Raw genomic sequence first — 23,952 nt, forward strand, 5'->3', positions numbered from 1 at the left:
GTGCTCAAGACCTGGCAGACTACTTTTTCAACAAAACAATTACCATCCGAAATAATATCCCAACACAAGTCTGCAACCTTCCATCTCCGCCCCTGGCAACCCCCTCCACCACTCTCAGCACCTTCCCCCCTACCTCTGAGAATGAAGTGAGTTCCCTATTGTCTTCCTCACACCTCACTACCTGCCCACTTGACCCTATCCCTTCACATCTAATACCGTCTCTGTCTTCTACCCTCACTCCAGCTCTTACTCACATATTTAACCTATCCCTTACTACCGGTTCATTCCCATCTTCCTTCAAACATGCAAAGGTCACCCCCATCCTCAAAAAACCCTCCCTCGACCCCAATTCTCCTGCAAACTACCGCCCCATATCACTGCTTCCGCTAGCTTCAAAAGTCCTGGAAAAACTAGTCTTCGATCGCTTAACCCACTTCTTGTCCTCCAACTCACTGCTTGACCCCTTACAATCTGGCTTCCGTTCCCAACACTCAACTGAGACTGCCCTCACCAAAGTTACTAATGATCTTCTTTCTGCTAAAAAAAAATGGCCACTACTCAATACTTATCTTACTTGATCTGTCTGCTGCCTTTGACACAGTTGACCATCCCCTTCTCCTACGGACTCTCAGCTCCTTTGGGCTCTCTGACACTGCCCTTTCCTGGATCCACTCTTATCTCTCTAATAGGTCCTTTTCTGTCTCCTTTGCTGGTGGCGACTCCTCTCCATTGCCTCTGTCTGTTGGAGTACCTCAAGGCTCTGTTCTGGGTCCCCTACTCTTCTCTATTTATACATCCTCACTGGGAAAACTTATCAGTAGCTATGGCTTCAACTACCACCTCTATGCTGATGATACCCAGATCTACCTATCCGCCCCTTCACTCTCTCCTTCTATCCTTGCTCACATCAGTGTCTGCTTATCTGGCATTTCTTCTTGGATGGCCTCTCACCACCTAAAAATCAATATGTCCAAGACTGAGCTCCTTCTAATCCCCCCCTCTAATTCTACCCCGGTTCCTAACTTTTCAATCACTGTTGGTGATACCACTATCTCCCCATCACCCCAAGTCTGTGTCCTAGGAGTTACACTTGACTCCAATCTGTCCTTCATTCCCCACATCCAATTGCTCTCTTCCTCCTGTCGCAACCATCTACGCAATATCTCCAAAATCCGTCCATTTCTGAGTGCTGAAACTACTAAACAGCTAATCCACTCCCTGGTAATCTCCCGACTTGACTACTGTAATAACCTACTAACTGGCCTCCCTCTCTCCCGCCTCTCCCCTCTTCAATCCATCCTAAATGCCTCTGCTAGGCTACTCCACCTCTCCCGACGCTCTGTATCTGCTGCACCTCTCTGCGAGTCCCTTCACTGGCTACCCATCCACAGCAGAATTAAATTCAAAATTCTCATCCTGACCTACAAAGCCCTTACCAACGTAGCCCCCCCCTACCTGTCCTCACTCATCAAGAAATATACTCCAGCCCGCCCCCTAAGATCCAACAATGACCTGCTCCTTGCATCTTCTACCATCACCTCCTCCCATGCCAGGCTACAGGACTTCTCTCGTGCAGCACCAACCATCTGGAATGCACTTCCCAGAGCTGTTAGACTTTCCCCTAACCTTTCCTCCTTTAAACGCTCCCTAAAGACCTTTCTGTTCATGGAAGCCTATCTCTAAATCAGTAAAAAATTAATTCTACCTGCCTAACTGCTGCCCCATCTAACTCCACACTAACATCATTCTCACCTTTGCAGTCCCCACCTCCTGTTTCTCACCCTCCTACCATCTAGATTGTAAGTTCCCACGGGAACAGGGCCCTCAATTCCCCCTGTATTTGTTTTGTTAAACTTTGGTGTCTTCTATATTGTATTGTACTGTACTTTTATCTTTGTACCCATGGACAGCGCTGCGGAATCTGTTGGCGCTTTATAAATAAAGAATAATAATATATATATATATATATATATATATATATATATATATATATATGTGTGTGTGTGTGTATATATGATTATATACATATATAGTTGTGTTAATATGTGTATATACACATATAAAATATATATATATATATATATATATATATATATATATATATATATATATATATATTCATGTACAGGTATATTTCTGTATTGTTGCCCAATGCTGCATGAATTGCCCCCTGTGCTTCACTAGGTGGTTTGCCGTATCTTGCAGCATGAGAACGAGGCTCCCATTGGGGTCTATGGAAGTGCACTCTCGTGAGCGCAAGGCTTTAAGGCAATGCAAACGCGACTTCTAATACCAGCCCACATTTACGTGAGCTGGTATTACTGAGGTGAGCGCAAATATCGTGCTCGCAAAAGCGCAATATTGTGCCCCACTTGTAATCAAGGAGTAAATTGTTTTGCACCCAAAAGGTTAAATTAAACCAATGTAATTGCTATTGACTGTACACAACCAATGCCCAAATATAAATTGCTTTCTAGCTGATATCTCCCTCAGATACACTGGTACAGAGACAATCTTCAAAAAGCATAAATAAAAAAAAAAGCCTTAAAGGGACAGTCAACACCCGAAAGAACTTTATCCAATATCTTCGATCCGCCAAAGACGATGCGCCTGCACTGCATCACATTTTCACCTCTAGCGTTATAAAAGAGTAATTGGCAAAAGCACATACATTTTTCTAATTGAGATATGGCAGCCAAACTCCCCCCACCGTGACGTAGTAGGTTTCAGTTTAATTGAATCAGCGAATCAGAATCAAATCCTCGGCTGGATTCTTAACACGCATTCACGCTTGCACTTCCGATTTCGGCTTGAAAACTGACAGAACTTAAAATGTGCATGCGTCAACAGTTCATACATGAACGAGCATGGAATTTAGTAAAGAAGGGGACGAAGGAGGAGCTTGGCTGCCATATCTCTATTAGAAAAACGTATGTGATTTGGACGATTACTAGTATAACGTTAGAGGTGTTGAAAATGGTATGCGGTGCAAACGCATTGTCTTTGGCTGATCGAAGGTTTGGGATAAAGTTCTTTCGGGTGTTGACTGTCCCTTTAAACGTATAAGAAGGTCAAAGTTGAAATATGCATGGGTGTATTTTAAATAGTAGCATACTGCTGCATGGGCCTCACAGCATATGCCGCTGTAAAATAGTAACAGCTTTTACTAAAAGCATTTTGCCAATGGAAGAATACTGCAAAAATGATTCTATTCAAACCTGAAATGCATTCATGCACACTTCAATTTTGACCTATCGAAATAAAACATTGGAGCGCTGCATTGTGGTTATGGGCTTAAAGTGAAGGTCAATTTAGATGAATCGGGGCCCGGTTTTTAATAATCCTATTAAAAACAAGGGCACTTTAATTCATCAAAATTAACATTTCACTCGTTTTCTTCAAAATCTTACCATTTAATCCTGACAGCCGCTGCAGCTCTTCCTCCGCCTGTCGCAAGCCGCCTTCGCAGGTCCAAAATGACGAATCCGGCTTCCTCTATTCATGGCATTGCCTCAGGCCATTTTCCCCCTGGGGGAAAGCCATGATTGGAGGAAGCCGTATTCGTCATTTCTGACGTATGAAGAGGCTTCCGACGGCCGGGGGAATCGCTGGAGCGGCTGTCAGGATTAAAAGGTAAGTATTTGAAGAAAACAAGTGAAATGTCAATTTTTATGAATTAAAGTGCACTTGTTTTTAATAGGATTATTGAAAACCGGGCCCCGATTCATCTAAATTGACCTTCACTTTAAGCCCATAACCACAATGCAGCTCTCCAATGTTTTATTTCGATAGAAAGGTCAAAATTGAAGTGTGCATGAATGCATTTCAGCTTAGGATAGGAGCTTAGAAGTGTGCACATGTAGATAACAGCAGTGTTTGCAACTATATATAAGACTGCTATAAACAATGTTGCAAACATTGTTGCCAGATGGCTAAAGACAAGTGAACGCTTCTGAGCTCACCAAGGATTACTCTTTAAAGGAATACTAAACCGATTTTTTTTTCCTTTCATGATTCAAATAGAGCATGCAATTTTAAGCAACTTTCTTATTTACTCCTATTATCATTTTTTCTTCGTTCTCTTAGTATCTTTATTTCAAAAGCAAGAATGTAAGCTTAGGAGCCGGCCTATTTTTGGTTCAGACCTGCCTAGCACTTGCCGATTTGTAGCTAAATGTAGCCACCAATCAGCAAGCACTACCCAGGGTGCTGAACCAAAATATTCATAGGAGCAAATTAGAAAGTTGATTAAAATTGCATGCTCAATCTAAATCCTGAAAGAAAAAAAAACAAACATGAATTATGTTTACCAGATCATTTCATTTCCTTCTATATAAGGAGAGTCCACGGCATCATTCCTTACTGTTGGGAAATACTACCTGGCCACCAGGAGGAGGCAAAGACACCCCAGCCAAAGGTTTAAATACTTCTCCCACTTCCCCCAACCCCCAGTCATTCTGCCGAGGGAACAAGGAACAGTAGGAGAAATATCAGGGTATAAATGGTGCCAGAAGAGAAATATAATTTAGAGGGCCGCCCATCGGAAAACACGGGCAGGGGCCGTGGACTCTCCTTATACAGAAGGAAATTAAATTATCTGGTAAGAATAATTTATGTTTTCCTTCTTAATATAAGGAGAGTCCACTGCATCATTCCTTACTGTTGGGAAACTTATACCCAAGCTCTAGAGGACACCGAATGATAACGGAAGGGACAGACCCTAATCTGAGGGCACCACAGCCTGCAAAACCTCTCCCCCAAAGGCTGCATCAGCTGAAGCAAAAACATGAAACTTGAAAATTTAGAAAAAAGTATGTAAGGAGGACCAGGTAGCCACCTTACAAATCTGATCCATAGAGGCCTTGTTCTTAAAGGCCCAAGAGGAAGCCACTGCTCTAGTAGAATGAGCTGTAATTCTCTGAGGAAGCCTATGTCCGACTATCTCATAAGCTAAGCGGATAACACTCCTCAACCAAAAAGATAAGGAAGTCGAAGCCTTCTGATCCTTACGCTTCCCAGAATAGGCAACAAACAAGGAAGAAGTTAAACTAAAATCCTTAGTAGCCTGAAGATAAAACCTCAAGGCGTGAACCACATCCAAATTATGAAGCAAACATTCCTTCGAAGAAGGATTAGGACACAAGGAAGGAACTACAATCTCTTGACTGATGTGCGGTCTGACACGACCTTAGGAAGAAACCCTAACATAGTACGTAGGACAGCCTTATCTAAAATGGAACACCAGATAAGGTGGCTCACATTGCAATGCGGCAATCTCAGAAACTCTGCGCGCAGAAGCAATATCTAGTAGGAAAAGAACCTTCCAGGACAACAACTTAATGTCAATTTCATGCATAGGCTCAAAAGGAGTCCGCTGCAAAACCTTAAGAACAAGATTCAGACTCCAAGGAGGAGCATGAGATTTGAACACGGGTCTGATCCTAAACAGAGCCTCAACAAAGGACTGTACATCAGGAGGCTCCGAGAGCCTCTTGTGCAGTAAAACAGACAGGGCCGAAATCTGTCCCCTCAGGGGGAACTGGCAAAAAGACCCTTCTCCAGTCCATCCTGGAGAAACGATAGGATCCTGGCAACCTTAACTTTATGATAGGGGAATCCACGCTCTTCACCCCTGAATAAATAGGTTCTTCACACCTTATGATAGATGCGACGAGTAACCGGCTAACGAGCTTGAATGAGGGTATTAATAACTCTCTCAGAAAAACTTCTCTTGGCTAGGACTAAGCGTTCAATCACCACGCAGTCAGCCACAGAGAATCTAGATTTTGATGACCAAAAAGGACCTTGTTCCAGCAGATCACTGGATAACTTCCATGGAGGAGAAGATGACATCCCCACTAGATCCGCGAACCACATCCTTCGCGGCCATGATGGAGCAATCAGTATCACTGATGCCTGCTCCTGCTTGATGTAGGCCACTGTACGAGGAAGGAGTGGTAACGGCGGGAAAAGGTCAAACAGATTGAACCTCCAAGGCACCGCTAATGCATCTATTAGCTCCGCCTGAGGATCCCTGGACCTCGACCCATATCTGGGTAGCTTGGTATTGAGACAAGATGCCATGAGATCTATCTCCAGTGTCCCACCACCTGTTACATATCTCCGCAAACACTTCGGCATGGAGAGACCATTCCCCCCGGATGAAAGGATTGTCTGCTGAGAAAATCCGCTTCCCAGTTGTCCACACCCAGAATGTGGACCGCTAACAGCGAACAGCTGTGGGCCTCCACCCACTACAGAATCTGAGATACTTCCCTCATTGCTAGGGAGCTTCTCGTCCCCCCCGATGGTTGATGTAAGCCACCAAGGTTATATTGTCTGATTGGAATCTGATAAACCGGGATGAACCCAGAAGGGGCCAAGTCTTCAGAGCATTGAAGATTGTCCGAAGTTCCAGAATGTTGATCAAGAGGGAGCGTTCCTCAGACCACAGGCCCTGTGCCTTCTTGGCACCCCAAACAGCTCCCCATCCTGATAGACTTGCGTCTGTAGTCACAATCTCTCAGGATGGTCTTAGAAAGAATGTCCCTCGGGACAGATGATCTGGATAGAGCCACCAAGAGAGCGATTTCCTCGCCTAGCTGTCCAGAGAAATCTGTTGAGACAGATCAGAATGATCGCCGTTCCACTGCCTCAGCATACAGAGTTGCAACGGTCTCAGACGGAACCTGGAAAAAGGAATGATGTCCATGCTGGACATCATAAGACGAATTACCTCCAATCTCTGAGCCACAGATGGCCTTAAGGAGGTCTGGAGGGCAAGACATGCCAAAGCTAGCTTGCAAAGTCTCTGGATATGGAGTCTATTAAAGTACCAAGGAATTCTACCCTGGTGCTTGGAATAAGAGAACTCTTTTCCAAGTTTATCTTCCATCCATGAGATCGAAGAAGAGAGAGTAGAGATACTGAATGGTCCTCTGCCAGACAAAAAGATGGAGCTTGTACCAGAATATCATCCAAGTAGGGAGCTACTGCTATACCCTGGGTTCTGGCAACGGTTAGAAGAGCCCCTAGAACCTTTGTGAAAATCCTTGGGGCAGTAGCTAGACCAATTGAAAGTGCAATTAACTGAAAGTGCTGGTCTAGGAATGCAAACCTTAGGAACTGGAAGTGATCCTTGTGGATTGGAACGTGAAGGTAAGCATTCTTCAGATCTATAGTGGTTATGAACTGCCCTTCCTGAACTAAGGGAAATTTAGAAATTTGTAAAAGCATTTTAGATCCCGAATCAGGCAAAAAGTTCCCTCCTTCTTTGGGACCAAGAACAGGTTTGAATAGTATACCAAACCTTTTTCTGCGATAGGAACTGGGACAATGAACCCTAAAGAGGACAGATCCTGCACTCAACTCAGAAAGGCTTCCCCCACTTTTCTGGTTTGAAAGACAGGCTTGAGAGGAGAAATCTGGGTGGATGAGATTTGAAACCTATCTTGTATGCCTGAGCTATGACCTCCAGGACCCATAGATCCTGCACGTCCCTAAACCAAGCGTCTGAAAACAACGACAGTCTGCCCCCTACACCATCCAGCACTGGATCGGGGGCCGCCCCTTCATGCCGACTTAGTCTCGGCGGGCTTCTTGCTCTGCTTGGATTTATTCCAGGATTGAGCCGGCTTCCAAGTACTCTTGGTTTGCTCAAGTTTAGAGGAGGACTGCTGTCGTTGGGATTTCCCAGAACGAAAGGAACGAAAATTAGAACCTTGTCCCTTAGACTTGTTCTTTTTATCCTGCGGTAGGAAGGCATCCTTGCCCCCTGTAACAGTGGCAATAATGGAGTCGAGACCAGGACCAAATAAAATACAGTCGTATGCAAAAGTTTAGGCACCCCTGACATTTTCCATGATTTTTATTTATAAATAATTGGGTGTTTGGATCAGCAATTTGATTTTGAGCTATCAAATAACTGAAGGACAAAGTAATATTCCAGTAGTGAAATGAGGTTTATTGGATTAACAGAAAATGTGCACTATGCATCAAAACGAAATTAGACAGGTGCATAAATTTGGGCACCCTTGTCATTTTGTTGATTTGATTACCTGTAACTACCTAGCACTGATTAATTGGAACACACAATTGGTTTGGTTAGCCCATTAAGCCTTGAACTTCATAAACCGGTTTGGTTTGGTTAGCCCATTAAGCCTTGAACTTCATAAACCGGTGCATCCAATCATGAGAAAAATTATTTAAGGTGCCCAATTGCAATTTGTTGTTCTCTTTGACTCTCCTCTGAAGAGCGGCAATATGGGGGCCTCAAAACAACTCTCAAATGACCTGAAAACAATGATTGTTCAACATTATGGTTTAGTGAAAGGCTACAAAAAGCTATTGCGGAGATTTAAGCTGTCAGTGTCCACAGTGAGGAACATAGTGAGGAAATGGAAGACCACAGGCACAGTTCTTGTTAAGGCCAGAAGTAAAATATTGGAGAGGCAAAGGATGGTGAGAACGGTCAAAAACAGCCCACAGACCACCTCCAAAATCATCTTGCTCCAGATGGTGTCACTGTGCATCGTTCAACAATTCAGAGTATGGGAGAGTGATGCGGAAGAAGCATTTTCTGCACACGCCACAAACAGAGTCGCTTGAGTTATGCAAATGCACATTTGGACAAGCCAGCTTCATTTTGGAAGAAGGTGCTGGGGACTGATGAAACAAAGATTGAGTTATTTGGTCATAACAAGGGACGTTATGCATGGCGGCAAAAGAACACAGCGTTCCAAGACGAACACTTGGCAGCCACAATAAAATTTGGTAGATTTTTTTTATCATGCTGTGGGGCTGTGTGGAATCTTGTTAAAGTTGTTTAAGTTGAGGGTCGCATGGATTCCACTCAGTATCAGCAGATACTTGAGATTAATGTTGAGGAATCGGTCACAAAGTTGAAGCTATCCCGGAGCTGGATATTTCAACAAGACAACGACCCAAAACACTGCTCAAAATCTACTCTGGCATTTATGCAGAGGAACAAGTACAATGTTCTGAAATAGCCATCCCAGTCCCCAGACCTGAATATCATTGAAAATCTGTGGGGTGATTTGAAGCAGGCTGTCCATGCTCGGCAACCATCAAACCTAACTTAACTGGAGATGTTTTGCAAGGAGGAATGGTCCAAAATACCTTCATCCAGAATCCAGACACTCATTACAGGCTATAGGAAGCATCTAGAGGCTGTTAGTTCTGCTAAAGGAGGCTCTACTAAATATTGATGCAATATTTCTGTTGGGGTGCCCAAATTTATGCACCTGTCTTATTTCATTTTAATGCATATTGCACATTTTCTGTTAATCCAATAAACCTCATTTCACTACTGAAATATTGCTGTGTCCTTCAGTTATTTGATAGATCAAAATGAAATTGCTGATCCAAACACCCAATTATTTATAAATGAAAATCATGGAAATTGACAGGGGTGCTTAAACTTTTGCATACGACTGTATTTCCCTTAAAAGGAAGGGAAAGGAGTCTAGACTTAGAAGTCATATCCACAGACCAGGACTTCAGCCAGAGCGCCCAACAAGTCTGCACTGAAAAGCCAGAAACCTTAGCATTTAGGCGAATAATCTGCACGTTTGCATCACAGATAAAAGAATTAGCAATTATTTCCTGGATAACGTTGAGAGGACCATCCACCTCAATCAATTCCGCTAAGGAGACACACCAGTAGGCCGCAGCTCCAGCAACAGAAGCAACAGCTGCTGCCGGTTGAAACAAGTATCCCGTATGTTTAAACATTTTTCTTAGGAAAGTTTCCATCTTCTTATCCATCAGCTCTCTGAACGACGAGTTATCCTCCAGAGGGATAGTAGTGTTTGGCCAGCGTGAAGATAGCGCCATTCACCTTAGGGACGGAACCCCACAACTCCAATTGAGCATCCGGGACCGGGAATAATTTCTTAAAGGAAGACGAATGGGAAAAGGAAGATCCAATTCTATCCCACTCATTTTTAATTATGTTCGCCATTTTTACAGGTACAGGAAAAGTTAACGGCACAACCCTGTCCTCGTAAACTCTGTCTAATTTAGGAATTAAAGGTTCATCAGACAGCTTGGCCTCTGGAATCTCTAATGTAGACAGGACCTCCTTTAGAAAAAAAACATGTGTTCAATCTTAAATCTTAAGGCTGGTTCCTCCGCAGCAGGAGGCCTAGAGGTAGCAGACTCTGACCCAGAAAGTTCACCCTCTGAAACCTCAGAGTGTGACTCATCCTTGGATAATAACTGCGCGGTATAGTCTGATGGTAAAAGGTACCCTCAAGAATATCAAAATCCTCCATAGCTTAAGCTAATGAAAGTAGGGCACAGAATAAAACAATATTTTTATTTCTCACAAAATAGCTCCCAAAAGCTGGGGCACTCACCACCTCCTAGACCCAGACAATACAGAGAAACAGTGTCTTCTCCGACAGCCAGCTCGGTCAGGAAAGAGGAAATTAAAGTGAGACCACTCCCGGTCACGTGGTGCGCAAGGCAGGACCGCCCCTGCAATGAGAAAAAGCGCGCCAAGCTACAAGCTGTGCAGCGTTCAAAGTGAAAGTAAAAACCTGTGTGTTCTAGCCACATAACAGTCTATGAGCCCAATAAAATCTTTCACATAAAGCAGCAAAAATCAAAGTAACACATTTGATTAATCCCCACTGTTCAATAATCCCCCTCAGGAAATATTAACCCATGATTCTATTAAGATAACGAAGCCACACTGTGACCCTGTCTTCAAGTGTTTCCAACATATGTAAAAATGTAAATGATCTTACCAGAATCCATGCTGTGGAACAGAAACACAGCCTCTCAAGTGTGACAGTCTTGTAGCATCACTCCTGACATGGACTTGAGTGAAGAAAAATGAGCAGGCAGTGAAACTCGTCAACACTGATTGCTTAAGGAGCTGTTAGCAGGCAGTCTGAAATGGTTCGCAGAAAGACTCTCCCTGCATCTCCAGACTAACTTTCGTCAATGCTCTCACTGAGAGGCTGACAAGACTACTTAAAACTCCAGTCCCGTATAGAAGGGCAGATACCCCTCCTAAGGAACTACTTCGAAATCTTCTGACACTTCTCTGCCAACCTCCTGTGCCGAAAGGCAAAGAATGACTGGGGGATGGGGAAGTGGGAGAGGTATTTAAGCCTTTGGCTGGGGTGTCTTTGCCTCCTCCTGGTGGCCAGGTTCAGTAAGGAATGATGCTGTGGACTCTCCTTATATTAAGAAGGAAATTAGGTTTAATGTCTATTTAAGTTTAATTTAGACTTTACTGTCCATTTGATAAACACTATGCACACAGCCGTATTTCCACATGTAGTAAATTAAACGGTTCAATAAGATTTTTTTTAAAAATATATATGGTTTCTACTTAAAAAAAAACTGTATTAAAGGAACATTACATTTGCTTTGCCTTTGTGGGATACAAAAGAAGGTATTTTATAATGTACCAAAGTGTTCTTCTTTAAAAAGGAAACATGTAAGCTTAAAAAATATATAATGCTTATGGAGCTTGTCACCAACAGGGTTCTTATTCAAAACTATTTTAAAATATTTAGCGAGCCACTGTACTATAAAATGTATTTTTTCTTAAAGGGACACTGAACCCAAATTTTTTCTTTCGTGATTCAGATAGAGCATGCAATTTTAAGCAACTTTCTAATTTACTCCTATTATCAATTTTTCTTCATTCACTTGCTACCTTTATTTGAAAAAGAAGGCATCTAAGATTCATTTTTGGTTCAGAACTCTGGACAGCACTTTTTTTATTGGTGTATGAATTTATCCACCAATCAGCAAGAATAACCCAGGTTATACACCAAAAATGGGCCGGCATCTAAACTTGCATTCTTGCATTTCAAATAAGATACCAAGAGAATGAAGAAAATTTGATAATAGGCGTAAATTAGAAAGTTGCTTAAAATTGCATGCTCTATCTGAATCACGAAAGAAAACATTTGGGTTCAGTGTCCCTTTTAATATATATGAAACCCAAACTTTTCTTTCATGGTTCAAATAGAGAATGTGATTTTAAACAACTTTTTAATTTACGCCTATTATCAATTTTTCTTCATTTTCTTGGTATCTTTTGTTAATAGCAGGGGGTGTATGCTAAGGACCCGGGCCATTTCTAGAGCTCTATATGGCAGAAGTTTTGCGAGAATGTTATCCATTTGCAAGAGCACTAGATGGTAGTACTGTTCCTGCCATGTAGTGCTCCAGATGCCTACCTAGGTATCTCTTCAACACAAAATATCATAAGGAAGCAAATTTAGAATATAGAAGTCAATTGGAAACTTTTTTTAAATTGTATGCTCTTGCCAGTCACAAAACAACATTTCTGGGTTTCATAGCCCTTTAAAAGTATTCTCAATGACTTTCTCTATAAGCTGTAGGTTATTAAATGTGTGAAAAACTGCAACTTTTCGTTGATTTTTGTATTTAAAATAGCAGTTTTTCCTCATTGAAACCAACTCATTGTTTTTAAGAATATGTCCATTCAAGTGGTCTGGAGCCTGTAGAAAAAAAAACACCTCCTTATCTCTCTCTGTACAAAATTACTTGGGTACTAAAAACAAGTTCTGTCTCCATTTAACAAACTATGCAGGGGCTATACAGCACTTAAATAGCTGTTATTAGAATGTTCAAAAAAGGTGCTATCATTCAGGTGTTCAGCTCACATATATCATGGTATGCTTCTAGCTGTTTTCCTAATACAGGCGTACCTTGTTTTATTGCGCTTTGCTTTATTGCATTTTTTACAATTGAAGGTTTCTTGCAACACTTCATCGAGCAAGTCTATAGGCGACATTTTTCAAACATATATACACATGTATACATATAAACCACCAGCAAAAATAGTATGATTGCTAAAGACTCAGATGATAGCTTTTTTTTAAATAAAAAAGGTAGGTACATTATTTTTTTTAGACATAATGCTATTACACACGTAATAGACTACAGTATAGAGTAAATTATAACTTTTATATGCACTGGGAAACTAAAAAAAAAATTGTGTGACTCGCTTTATTGCTATATTCACTTTATTGCGGTGGTCTGGAACCAAATACGCCTGTACTATTTAACTGAATTTTTCCAAAATGTAATTATCTAAATCTTGTAAATATTGGAGTAGATTCTATAACATAAACCTAATTTCTGACAAACCAATGTCATCATATAATAACTAAAATTACTATTATTAGCTGCAATAAACCACAAAAAAATACTGCTAAGTACACCTATCCCTTAATAACCTTAATACTAAAATGATACCACTTATTCAGATCATTGCAGTATTTTCACATGAGTAATCTCTTTGTACAACATGGTTTCAATGGAAAACAATGTAATGCTGAAGCGCTCAATTTTATGAACACCTGGGTTTCATTATGTGAGGCCTTCTATGCCAAACTAGATTGTAACGTATCCTTTGACCTTGATGTTAATAAAGAACTATAATTAAATGGAGAAATAATAAGCTCTTGTAGTTTTGTGTTTATTACGTGAAGGTGATAATTATATTCTATTTAGGACTTTACTAAAGTTCGGCAAACTTGATGTTATACTTATTTAAGGGTCAACATATTCCAGGACAACAGTTACATTTTATCCAAAACACAAATTACGCAAACTAAAATAATTGAGAGACGTGGCTTTAGAGCTAATATGTAGAGCAGAGGTCTCAAACTCTAGTTCTTGCAAGCCTTAAATATACACATACATGCATAAAAGCCAGCGACCACTGTCACAATCTGCTTATAATAATATCTGGTATTTCTCGTAAAAAAAACATAGAAGTAAATTGGAAAGTTATTTACAATTTTATTCTCTCAGTTGTGTTCAAGATATTTTGTGTTTTATGTCCTTTAAAGGAAGTGTTTTTAATAACAGGATAGAAAATGTAGGTATTCCATGTAGTGTTAATGTAACCTCCAAGCCCCTCAGCACCCAAGAAAGAAAGAAAGAACGGGAATCTATTTGTATAGGACCCCCAAGGCAGAACATAGAGTGATCCGAGATGTCATCGCAGAAAATGCAGCATGTCTGCAGAAAGAATAGGAACTGTTTGCACTTTAACTTTTCAGCGCTGCTCCACATTAGGCTGTTCTTTTTAAACAGAGCTGTTCTCTGGCTGCATTGTATAAGTTTTCCTTAACAAAGTGCATCCAGAGCAAAGTACTGTTTGAAGACTACAGTCAAAAATGCAGTAGTGCTGCAAAGCAATAGTGCATTGATTGCTGTCTGGCTCTGAGATTTTTGCAAAATTGTAGTCAATATTATGCTAAAATGAGCTAATACATTTATGTTAAATTGTGCAATTAATTTTTGGTTGGGATAGCAGAAAATTATATAATATTTAGAAAATCATTAATGTATTTAATGATAATTTGCACAATAAAAAAAAAATCAACATTTTTTAATGTTAGCTAATTTTAGATTAAAATTGACTAAAATGTTAGCAGTGTTGTCAGTAAAATCAGCCGAGAGGTGAACCTGCTACTAAAAGCTTGATATTGTTGACATCAACTATGGTATATAGTATAATCTGCACCATCTAAGATCACTATCCCTTACATAAGCCCCTAGTAACCTTTTCCCTCCCCTCTCCCTCACATGCAACCACCTCCTCATCACACACATTTCTTAACATTTCCCTCCATCTAACTTATCTTTTCAGCAACCTTTCCCTCACACACTGCTCTCTCTCAATCTAACTAACCCTCACACACCAGCTTCTGTTCTTCCGTTTAGCCCTCCCTCCTCAAACACCGCTGCCTTCTCAATCTCCCCTGATATCTACTAGGTAAGTGCATTTGGATCCGAATGCTGAAGTATGTGCTATTCGGCTCTTTTTGGAGCCAGATTGATTCTTGTGCAAATCTAGATCTTAAAAGGGACAGTCAAGTTAAAAAAAAATTAATCTTTCATGATTTAAATAGGGAATGTAATTTTAAACAACTTTACAATTTACTTTTATTACCAATTTTGCTTTGCTCTCTTGGTATTCTTAGTTGAAAGCTAAACCTAGGAGGTTCATATGCTAGTTTCTTAGACCTTGAAGGCCGCCTCTAATCTGAAAGCATTTTGACCGTTTTTCACCACTAGAGGGCGTTAGTTCATGTGTTTCACGAACTGAAATAAGGGGGCAGTTTTCAGAGGCTTAGATACAAGGTAATCACAGAGGTAAAAAGTATATTATTATAACAGTGTTGGTTATGCAAAACTGGGGAATGGGTAATAAAGAGATTATCTACATTTTTAAACAAAACAAAAATTCTGGCGTTTACTGTCCCTTTAACGTAAAAATTTTGCACAATAATCAATCTGGCTCGGAAAAAAGCTGAATAGCACAAACTTCTGCATTTGGATCCTAACAAAGGATCCAAATGCACATATCTAATATCTACTTCCCTCCTCATTCTCTCACACAGCTTCGTCTTCACCCGTCTCTTCACAGTCGTCTTCTCATTCTCTTATTCCTCTCTCCCATCGCGCAGTACAGAAATAAAAGCACTTTTTTTCTTGCAAGGTGTTCACTGTTACTATATTGATCATCTGACTATACAGACAAAATCCATATATTTTTTTTTAAGAAAGGGACTTGTCTAACAGAAAACAAAAAACTTTATTAAAGATCTCTAGACACACTAGTTTTTGTTTTGTTTTTTATTGTGCAAATAAACTATAATCCCTGTGTGTCCCTATGTGTTTTGCTTTCACTTTATTTTAAAAATGATCACCTTTATTTTTCTGCTCCAAGACCACCATTTGAAAGAGAAAGTGATTCTATGGAAGCTGAGATTGAGGAGTTTGAATAACCTCCCCCAATCCAACTCCCTGGCTCAGCCCCTTTGTGACGTCACCACATTCATACATGATGACTTCACCAGCTCTCCCATGAAGCCTGGGAGTGCCACCCACTAATCCCTGACCTGTAGTGAGGGGGGATCGCCGAAAACAGCGTTTTAACGGTGATCCCCCAGTATGACAAAAAGGCATTGTCACTTGCATGCAGATACTGAGCTCATGCGCATAGAAGGAGTTAAGCACAAACTGTACACACACATTTATAATTTTTACTAGTAATGCAAATGATGATGTCATCAATGTAATGTGTGATGTAGTCAGTGATATAATTTATGTCATGCAAAGCTCCTAATGGAGGCAGTTTAGGATTGGGAATTAAAAAATAATGCCAAGAGGGAGTCCCAGTACCTAACTTGAGCCCAAGTAGTTACTGTCACAATTTAAAAGATAAAAGGTTTCCCATTTAGGGTCTACCTTCCAATATTGCCAGATAACCTTTACTAAAATGAATTTTGGTCCTGTGTGTTATTTGCCGTAATTTCACCTACCTTCCCCCTGAGGGGGGAGCAGGAAGAGAGAGAAGAAAAAAAATATGTTGTTTCCCCCCTTCCTTTTTTCCTGTGATCTAGAGAAAAGAATTTATTTTTGGATTATTAGCTGTCAATGGGGGTAATGGCTCCTTGCTAGCAGTTCTTACTGCTATTATTTTCTCAAGGCTTCACAGTACAGCTATTTATAATTTTGGTTATAGGACCAGTACTGGATATATTTGTACTAATGATCTCTTCACTTACACTGCCACGACGAAAGATGCGAGTCCTATATGTTATTCTGTTTTTATTTATTGGTTTTGACATGTGTTACGAGGTGGAATTCCTTTAAACATCTAACAGTACTTAGGCTACGTCCTAACAGATTGCAAAGTATGTACTGTGAATCTAATGTCATTGTCTTAATATAAAACTTCAATAAAAATTTATTAAAAATAAAAAAAAAAACACAAAACTGCAAGAAGGAGCACTAACACACACACACATATATATATATATAAATGAAGGAAAGCACTCTCTGGTCTTTTGGTGAATATTTAATTAATCAAGCGTGACGTTTCGGGGACACACTCCCCTTCCTCAGAGTGTGTCCCCGAAACGTCACGCTTGATTCATTAAATATTCACCAAAAGACCAGAGAGTGCTTTCCTTCATTTATATATTCATATCTGCTAGCACCCTGGCATCTAATACTTTGGAAGTGAGAGTTCTCTCATTGAATCAATATATATATATATATATATATATATATATATATATATATATATATATATATATATATATATATATATATATATGTTTGTGGGAGGATTGTATATAATACAACTGCCATGTCAAGCAAAAGGCCGACATAACTGCTTCACTACTGTGCCACAATTCAGAAAGGAATCAACAAAAAACGGAGAGGAACAGGGGCATTCTCCAAGTGTGTCTGAAGCTCACTCTAAACTCATTTTCCATCTGCAAACCTCACTGATTTATAAGGACAGTAAACACCTTGTAATTGCAAGACATTTCTGCTTTGTTGGTGTAGAATAATATATCAGCCAAGTCTTACCATTTTTAAAACAAATTCCTTTTTTTTCTTCTTTTTTTAGTAGATCATACATAAATCGCAGATACTGAGCGCAGGCTACTCTTTTCCACTTGGCCATGCAATGCAATAGTTTAACCCCTTAACCCATTATGACATAAATATACATTGTGCTGTACTTTGCTTATCGTACTACAGAATTTATATATAGACATCGGAGCTGCAGGAAGCTCCAGTCTCGGCTGTTAAGTTACAGCCGAGAGCTGGAGTTCCTAAGCTCTAGGCAACTATCTTCATATGGAACCGGAGCAAGATCGGATCAGTTGCCAGATAGTTACAGACAGTGACACTCTGTTTCACCATCTGTAACAATCATCTGCTGGTGCCGGTGGTAAGTTTGGGAGTGAATCGGGGGGCCGGTTAGGTGGCCCAGCAGCGGAGGGGGAAGGGAGGAGGAAGGGAGGAGGAGGAGGGAGTGGGAGGGCCCCACCTCAGAAAAATACAGGGAGAGGGAGAGATAAGGAGCTACACTACAGAAAAACCATCACCGGAAGGGGGACCACTACACTTCAGAATTTTTTTTAATAAAAAATAAAAACAAAGTGTTTTATAGGTACTGCCAGTACTAAGATGGCAGACACTAGTTAGAGGGGGGAGGGGTAAAAAAGAGCTGTTTGGGAGGGATCAGGGAGGTTGGAGGGTAAGGGAGGGATCCTACACTGCAGAAAATAGAAAACATTTTAAATAAAATGTAATAAAAAACAAAACTATGCCTTAAATCTTCATATTGGCAGACTGTCGGTCAGTACCTAAGATGGTAACCAGTGGGGGTAAGGGAGGGAAGAGAGCTATTTGGAAGGGATCAGGGGGTGGGAGGGTAATCTCTACACTAAAGCTAAAATCAACCTTACAAGCCAGGAATTTCAGACATGTGGTGTGCAGCTGCAATTAGCAGCCTCTAATTACCAAAAAAGGCAATAGCAAAGCCATGCATGTCTGCTATTTCTAAACAAAGGGAATCCCAGAGCAGCTTTTACAACCATTTGTGTCATGACAGCAAAAGCGGTATGAAACCCAACGTTTGTGAAAAAGGTAACTTTTTTTTTATATGATCGCATTTGGTGCTGAAATGGTGGCATGAAATATACCAAAATGGGCATAGATCGAAACCTTGGGTTGGCTACTTCAAAAGAGATAGATATATAGATAGATAGTTTTGACAGGTAAATAATAATTTAAAAAAACACAAAAAACACACAATGCTCTATTTCTATTTTAATTGAGTGATCCAGTCTTTTGGGCAAGTTCTATGAAATTCCTGGTAGTGAAGGGGTTAAGCGAGATTAGAAAATAAACATTTTTGTGACAGTAGTGTGGCTGAAGCATGTTGCACTGAGGTGTATGATGTGTGTAACCTCACTTCTTTAACCCATTCCTCTAGCCTCAGATCTTGGTACAAAAAAAAACAACAAAAACACATTGCTAAAATGGAAAGCACTAACTAAAGCAGTCGTGGGTTCACTCCCCCACTCTTGTTTCAACCTGAACCAAAAGAGGAGAAGTTACATGGATTACACAGACCAGCGAACACTAAAAGTATTACTATTAAATAAATAAGACACTACAGCTTTCAGCACTGAAGGTCAAGCCTCCCCTGAGGCGATTATCCAGGAATCATGGGCTACTGCTGTTCCAGGAGCCCCAATTCTCCCCCACTCACTTCCATGTGTAGCTCCTAAACCTACCCTGCTAATAGCTCGCATGCCAACAGAGAGGCCTCTGCGTGTCAGCTGTTGCACACGTACCATTGGTTCACCATAGTTGCCCTAGGACTTGCAAGGCATTGTGCATCTGGTATGTGCAGTAGTTCAATTTATTTCCCTCCTCAGTTTAAGGAAGTTTATTATGAAATCTAGTAAGATTTCAGAGAAATACCGTGAGATCACTGTAAAGCACTTGATTAATGTGTCCTTTACAAAGATAAATCTGTCTGATGCCATGTCATCTTCTGATGAGTCCAATTTTAAGCTTTTCCCAACACCCGGATGTGTAATGGTTAGACTGAGACCTGAAGAGGCCTACAAGCCACAGTGTCTCATACACTCTGTGAAATTTGGTAAATGATCAGTGATTATCTGGGGGTGCTTCAGCAAGGCTGGAATCTGGCAGATTTATCTTTGTGAAGGATGCATGAATCAAGCCAGGAACAATGTTACCCTGGAAAATAACTTGCTTCCTTCTGCTCTGACAAGGTTTCCCCAACTCTGAGAATTGTTTTTTTTCCAGCAGGACAATGCTCTATGCCACACAGCCAGGTAAATCAAGGTGTGGATAGAGGACCACCATATCAAGACTCTGTCATGGCCAGCCCACTCTCCAGACCTGAACCCCATTTAAAACCTTGAATGTTATCAAGAGGAAGATGGATGGTCACAAGCCATCAAACAAAGCCGAGCTGCTTGAATTTTTGCGCCAGGAGTGGTATAAAGTCACACAACAGCAATGTGAAAGACTGGTGGAGAACACCAAGACACATGAAAACTGTAATAGAAAATCAGGGCTATTCCACTAAATATTGATTTCTCAACTCTTGCAAAGTTCAAATATTAGTATTGTGTTGTTTAAAAATAATTATGAACTTGTTTTCTTTGCATTGTTCGAGGTCTGAAAACACTACATGTTTTTTAACCAGTTGTCATTTTCTAAATCCTCTAAATGACAATATTTTTATTTGGAATTTGGGAGAAATGTCAGTAGTTTATAGTCTAAAACAAAAATATTTTTACTCAAAACACATACACATATATATATATACACACATACATACATATACACATACATACATACATACTGTATATATATATATATATATATATATATATATATATATATATATATACACACACACACAGTATCCCACAAAAGTGAGTACATCCCTCACATTTTTGTAAATATGTCATATCTTTTCATGTGACAACACTGAAGAAATGACACTTTGCTACAATGTAAAGTAGTGAGTGTACAGCCTGTATAACAGTGTAAATTTGCTGTTCCCTCAAAATAACTCCACACTCAGCCATTAATGTCTAAACCGTTGGCAACAAAAGTGAATACACCCCTAAGTGGAAATGTACAAATTAGGCCCAATTAGCCATTTTCCCTCCCCGGTGTCATGTGACTCGTTACAAGGTCTGAGGTGTGAATGGGGAGCAGATGTGTTAAATTTGGTGTTATCGCTCTCACACTCTCTCATACTGGTCACTGGAAGTTCAACATGGCACCTCATGGCAAAGAACTCTCTGAGGATCTGAAAAAAAGAATTGTTGCTCTACATAAAGATGGCCTAGGCTATAAGATTGCCAAGACCCTGAAACTGAGCTGTAGCACGGTGGACAAGACCATACAGCAGTTTCACAGGACAGGTTCCACGCCTCACCATGGTCGACCAAATAAGTTGAGTGCATGTGCTCAGCGTCATATACAGAGGTTGTCTTTGGGAAATAGACGAATAAGTGCTGCCAGCATTGCTGCAGAGGTTGAAGGGGTAGGGGGGTCAGCCTATTAGTGCTCAGACCATACTCCGCACACTGCATCAAATTGGTCTGCATGGCTGTCATCCCAGAAGGAAGCCTCTTCTAAAGATGATGCACAAGAAAGCCTGCAGTTTGCTGAAGACAAGCAGACTAAGGACATGGATTGCTGGAACCATGTCCTGTGGTCCAATGAGACCAAGATAAACTTATTCGGTTCAGATGGTGTCAAGCATGTGTGGCGGCAACCAGGTGAGGAGTACAAAGACAAACGTGTCTTGCCTACAGTCAAGCATGGTGGTGGGAGTGTCATAGTATGGGCCTGCATGAGTGATGCCGACACTACAGCTTATTGAGGGAACCATGAATGCCAACATGTACTGTGACATACTGAAGCAGAGCATGATCCCTCCCTTTGGAGACTGGGCCGCAGGGCAGTATTCCAACATAACAACCCCAAACACACCTCCAAGACAACCACTGCCTTGCTAAAGAAGGTGAAGGTGATGGACTGGCCAAGCATGTCTCCAGACCTAAACCCTATTGAGCATCTATGTGGCATCCTCAAACGGAAGGAGGGGGAGTGCAAGGTCTCTAACATACACCAGCTCCATGAGGTCGTCATGGAGGAGTGGAAGAGGACTCCAGTGGCAACCTGTGAAGCTCTTGTGAACTCCATGCCCAAGAGGGTTAAGGCAGTGCTGGAAAATAATGCTGGGCACACAAAATATTGACACTTTGTGCCCAATTTGGACTCCACTTAGGGGTGTACTCACTTTTGTTGCCAACAGTTTAGACATTAATGGCTGTGTGTTGAGTTATTTTGAGGGGACAGCAAATTTAAACTGTTATACAGGTTGTACATTCACTACTTTACATTGTAGCAAAGTGTAAATTTCTTCAGTGTTGTCACATGAAAAGATATAATAAAATATTTACATAAATGTGAGGGGTGTGTGTGTGTGTGTATGTATGTATATATATATATATATATATATATTTATATATATATATATTTATTATACACACAACGCACAGGAAACCTGGCACTCACTAGCAAGCACACAGTAATATTTAAAAGCAAAAATAAGAGTCAGTTACATTTGGCACCAAACGATATAAGCCCAGGACCACGTCATGGTTTCTCTCCCCCCTGGGTCCCTAACCAAGCAGCTACACAATGCATACTTTCAAACAAACTGAGAACCAACACCAGGGTGTCACAGACCTTTTCAATTTCCCTTACGTAAACACAAACTACAGAAACGGACCACGCTCTCAGACTGGACAGGGTACACATCCCAAGTCATGGTGAACATATACAAGTATCCCTCAGTTTACGCCGGGGTTAGGTTCAAGAAGGAATGGTTGTAAATCGAAACCGTTGTAAATTGAAACCCAGTTTATAATGTAAGTCAATGGGAAGTGAGGGAGTTAGGTTCCAGGTCCCTCTCAAAATTGTCATAAGTAACACCTAATACATTATTTTTAAAGCTTTGAAATGAAGACTTTAAATGCTAAATAGCATTATAAACCTAATAAAATAATCACACAACACAGAATATATAATTAAACTAAGTTAAATGAACAAAAATATTTGCTAAACAGCATTATAAACCAAATAAAATAATCACATAACACAGACTTCACTTGCATTTTTCTGCAAACAGTTCTTTCTATGCATTCCAATCTTGACTGATTTATAGACAGGAAGATCGTGTTCCTTTGAAATCTGCTCGATAGCTCAGGTCTGGTTAAACTGATTAATTTCAGCTTGCTTGGCTTTGCTGCAACACAAGTGGACAGCGCCACCTACTGGCTATTTTAATAAATGCACTGCTTCTCAATAGCAGTCACATGACTGGAAAAAAAGTTTGTTATTCTGAAACGGTGTAAATTGAACCGTTGTAAAACGAGGGCCACCTGTGTGTGTGTGTGTATATAATATATATATATATAAATCCATATAAGGAAAAGAGAAATGATAGTTAAAAGATAAAGGACATGATAGAAAAGAGAAAGTATTCCCTGGCCAGCACTTCTCATTAATACACCATAAAAAATAACAGATGTGGTGTGTCTAGCAGTCAAGGAGTCAGACAAGACAAAGAATCAAAATACTCAAAATTGATACAATGAAGTGAACAATTTATTAACTAAGCAAAATAAATCTTACAAATTAAATAACCACAGTGAAATAAAAAACCATGGCCATGGTGATAAAGCTATCTATTTGTCTAACTAATATTGCACATTAGAGGCTCAAGGGATAAAATGTTGCAAATTAATATACAATATGACCCTTGAAGACAATATCAATATGGCATACTAAGTGCATGTATATACATATATATATATATCTATCAATCAATCAAGAAACTTGCACTCACTGGACTTTTTTCAAAACACCAAAATTTAATGTGACGTTTCGGAGATAGAGTATCCCCTTCCTCAGACCGTCTGAGGAAGGGGATACTCTATCTCCGAAACGTCACATTAAATTTTGGTGTTTTGAAAAAAGTCCAGTGAGTGCAAGTTTCTTGCCACATATACCTATTACCTACTAGCACCCTGGCTGCTAAAGTTTACACACATACCTTCCACCTAATCCTTACCAACATTTATTGTTGTTGTCCTAAATTCATTAAGGTCCCGTCCATCAGGCCGACAATTTTCCTTCTGCAGGGGGGGGGGGGGGACAAGGAAAACATTTATTCTTTCCAGTTGAAAATTTGATGTAATATATATACAAATTTAATGTATTTGTTCCATTTTATTGTAATGTGTGTATTTATTATAAATGAACATGTATGACCTTGGTAAGTTATAGTCATCCCACAACATGTTTCAACAACAAAGCAAATTCAGACAATGAAACATAGCATTTGACAGTAGATAAGAACCAAAATGCCCATCAAGTCTACTCATATTGCTTGTTACTGTCCCAGGCATTTTTTATTCTTTTACAGAGGAACATACATAGCCATAATAAGCAACAGGATTTTATGTATTATATCTAACAGTTTATTTCTTG

At 40.2% G+C, this 23,952-nt stretch overlaps 1 protein-coding gene across 1 annotated transcript in view; it reads right to left on the reverse strand.

Moving 5' to 3' along the window:
• EXOSC8 (exosome component 8) overlaps nucleotides 1-23,952 on the reverse strand; it is a 143,231-nt gene that overhangs the window by 109,663 nt on the left and 9,616 nt on the right. The window contains exon 3 of the mRNA XM_053708434.1: nucleotides 23,534-23,597. Coding sequence (XP_053564409.1) covers nucleotides 23,534-23,597 — 64 coding nt within the window. The remainder of the gene's footprint in view (nucleotides 1-23,533; nucleotides 23,598-23,952) is intronic.

Source organism: Bombina bombina, chromosome 3 (genome assembly GCF_027579735.1).
Source record: "Bombina bombina isolate aBomBom1 chromosome 3, aBomBom1.pri, whole genome shotgun sequence".
NCBI classification, from domain to species: domain Eukaryota; kingdom Metazoa; phylum Chordata; class Amphibia; order Anura; family Bombinatoridae; genus Bombina; species Bombina bombina.